The 3,171-nt window shown below is 52.0% G+C and overlaps 1 protein-coding gene across 1 annotated transcript in view; it reads left to right on the plus strand.

Annotated features, from left to right (window-relative positions):
• Nucleotides 1-229: 229 nt before the first annotated feature.
• Oxtr (oxytocin receptor) overlaps nucleotides 230-3,171 on the plus strand; it is a 15,494-nt gene continuing 12,552 nt past the window's right edge. The window contains exons 1-2 of the mRNA XM_013010355.1: nucleotides 230-307; nucleotides 596-730. Coding sequence (XP_012865809.1) covers nucleotides 230-307; nucleotides 596-730 — 213 coding nt within the window. The remainder of the gene's footprint in view (nucleotides 308-595; nucleotides 731-3,171) is intronic.

The following is a 3,171-nucleotide window of genomic DNA, read 5'->3' on the forward strand; positions in this document are numbered from 1 at the left end:
TCCTGAACCCTGGTACCATCCCAGGTGGCTGATCCAGCGCTCAAGAGAGCAGACCTGCCCTGGGGAAGGTTATTTCTCTGCCTTTTCCTCCCTCCTTCTATCCTAAAGGAATGCCATTCTGCCGGCTCCTGGGCCTTTTGAAATAAGGCAGTCGGTCCCTGCCTTCCAGACGCTTGCTTACTTGACAGGAGGGGCTCTGCAGAACAGTGCTTGCAGGCACTCCTGCGGGATGGGTCAGCTCCCCACTCAGCTGGGCCAGTTCGTGTGCTTCTTTGAGGGTGCTTTTGGATGCGCTGATCGACTTCAAGTAAGGAAGATAGATTGCCTTCTAGAATGAGAGTGGGCCTCATCCAGCCAGTTGAAGCCCTGCCCTGCAGAGAGCACAGGGGCTTCCCTGGAGCAGGAAGGAATTTGGCAGCAGATGTCTTCAGACTTGAAGGGTCACTGGGATCTCCCGAGTCTCCGGACTACCCACCACTCTGTGGGGTTGGGGGTTTGCTGGTCTCTGTAGCATACAAGCCAGTTCCTCTCTGCATAGATGCACTGATGGTTGACTCACGTCTTCCAGTGTCAAGCCCTGTGTTCACACCTGCAGCCTCTCCTCCCCACCGTCACACCGCCTTGCAACGCCACCTTCAGCAGCTTCTGGCGGTCAGACTTTCTCCTTGGTGAACTCCAAGGCAAGAAGGGAGAACTGAGACAGAGCGTTCCCGTCTTCCTCCATCACCCAGTATGAACCTTCCATCCTGACTACCACCAGGAGAGCAACTCTTCACACTCAGGACACATGGAGTTCCTTGCCTGGCCTTCCACACTGACCAATCCCGGATGGCAGCCAGGCCCTGTAGCACTGTTTGAGAAGAGGGTTTTTCACCTTTGCTCCTTGGAGAGCTTGTTCTGAAGCTTCAAAATCCAGCCACCCTGTCCCCCACATGCTCTCCCCTCCCCACCCACCTTTATCCTGTCTCTGCATCAGCGTTTTTATCCTCATGCTGAGACTATGTGGGTGTTTGCCTCCTTGACAAGAGCCAAGAGGGCAGCCTGTCTCCATCATTCACTGGGGATGACCAGCCGGTCCCCTGGGGAAGCAGTTTCTCCTCCTACCTGCTTTCTGTTCACATTGAGAAGTAAAATGAAAGGGAGACAGAGAGGATCTCAGTGGCCCTTCTGACTTTTTTCAGATGAAGGCTAAGTTACAGAACTTAGTTTTTTCATGAGACCGAGTACTCATCCTCAGTGGATGCAGAATGTAGGAGCCTGCCCCAGCCCGGGGCCAGGCACCCAGGGGAAAGAGGGTCATCCCCGTAGAAGTGGCGCAGTTCACTTCCTCCCTGAAGGTGGCATCCTTCCAGGAGACGAGCGGTCTGGGTTCTGTACATTTAGTGTTGTCCTACCTGGATGAACCAGTATGGGTTCTTCGGGCAAAGGCCCCCTCATCCCGCTGGGTGCTTCCCCCTCACAGATGGCATGGACCAGATCATTTCAGAAAACCACATGGATGAGACCGCAAGGATCGGCTTCTGTGATCGGCCGTTTCACTTTCCATTGGGGGCAGCTGAGGTCCAGGGAGCCAAGGGAACTCGCCCAAGGTCATGAAATTCCCACCAGAGCTTCCTGTAACCTTAACCTGCCATTTGTGCAGCAGATACTATGGGGAATGTTGTGACTGAGCCTTCAAGGGCATGAAGCAGACAGTTTGCCTTCCATCGTGAGGCAGTGCGAGGGGATTCCCGAGCCTGTGCTGAAATGCTTGCTCATGGAGATCCCTGGGCCCAGGCCCAGGAGCCTTAGCCCCGGGATGTCTTGGCAGAAGATTGCACTGCAGATTGAGGAAATCCTGGCAGGTCTTGGCTAACTCATTTCTCTCTACATAATTAAAAGAGGAGAAGTGAAATGTCAGAAGAAAATATGTATTTAATGCATTTTAAAAAGCACTGTTCAGTTCTGAATTCTGGCCTTTTGGTTTCTGCCTTAATTCTTAGCTACTGTAAATCACTTGCAAAGGCTGTTTTAGATTAGAAAATAGAGAGGCCGGGGAGCAGATTTGCCATCTCAGCTGCCTTTGGGGGTATCACCTAGAGTTTCCATTTTGCAGTGTGGAAGGAGGCAGAAGTGGCATTTGGCCCACAGATGAGTCTGATCTCTTTAAATGAGGGTAATTATGGATTGATGGTAACATTTGAATACAAGGGGGCTTCTTTTTGACATTTCCCTCCGTGCATGCAATGCACTTTGAACCCCTCCACCATATTCTCTTTCTTCCCTTTGCAGAGCATCAGATTATTTCATTCTGCTGCATTCGTGTGTGTATTGTGTATATAACATGCTTTGATCTTCTCTATCCCTCAGAATCACCTTTCCCCTCCTCTCATTAAACCCCCTCTAGACAACCCTCTTCCCCTTCCCATACCTTCCCCTTCCTTTTCCCCTTCCTCCCTTCTTCCTTCCTTCCCTCTATCTTTCCTTCCTGTTTCCTCCTTGCTTGAGATTTCCACCAAAAACTTCCTACAGAATGATGGTCTGTGCAAGTGCTGCTTGGCATGGAAGACATTTCCAATTCCTGTTTAACCCGTGTGATCAGAAGAATTCAAGTGGAGTACCAGGCTCACACTTTCAATACCCGTTACTCAGGAAGTGGAGATCTGAAGGACTGAGGTTCAAAGTCGGCTCAGGCAGAAATATCCGAGAGACCCTATCTCCAGAAGAACTCAAGTGATAGGGCACCAGCCTACAAGCAAGCCCAATGAAGTGGGAAACCATGAGTTCAAAACCCAGCACACACACACACACACACACACACACAGAGTATTCAAAAATTGAGGATTCACTAAAAAAAGAAAGAAGAGGTGCTGACAATAGCTCATGTTTGGGAGACATCAATTAAATGCTTTGGCACCATCTACTCGGGAACACATTGCTATTCAAGCCCATTTCTCCAAGAGCGCGGGGGCCTCAGAACAGAGGGTTGTTTACGGGTTCCATCCCTCTGGAGTTTTCCTTAGGCCTGGGAGCTGGCTGACCTGCCCTGGCACCTGCGCAGCCGGGCTCCCCTGCCCACTCGTGGCCGCACGTGGTAGTGCAGCCCTGGACCCCGGCTGCAGAAAAGCCCGCCACCAGCCCAGGGCGCAGCCTCGCGCCGCGCCCGCCGCCGCGCAGGAGCGGGGATTCCAG

Source organism: Dipodomys ordii, unplaced genomic scaffold (genome assembly GCF_000151885.1).
Source record: "Dipodomys ordii isolate 6190 unplaced genomic scaffold, Dord_2.0 Scaffold12, whole genome shotgun sequence".
Classification (NCBI taxonomy): domain Eukaryota; kingdom Metazoa; phylum Chordata; class Mammalia; order Rodentia; family Heteromyidae; genus Dipodomys; species Dipodomys ordii.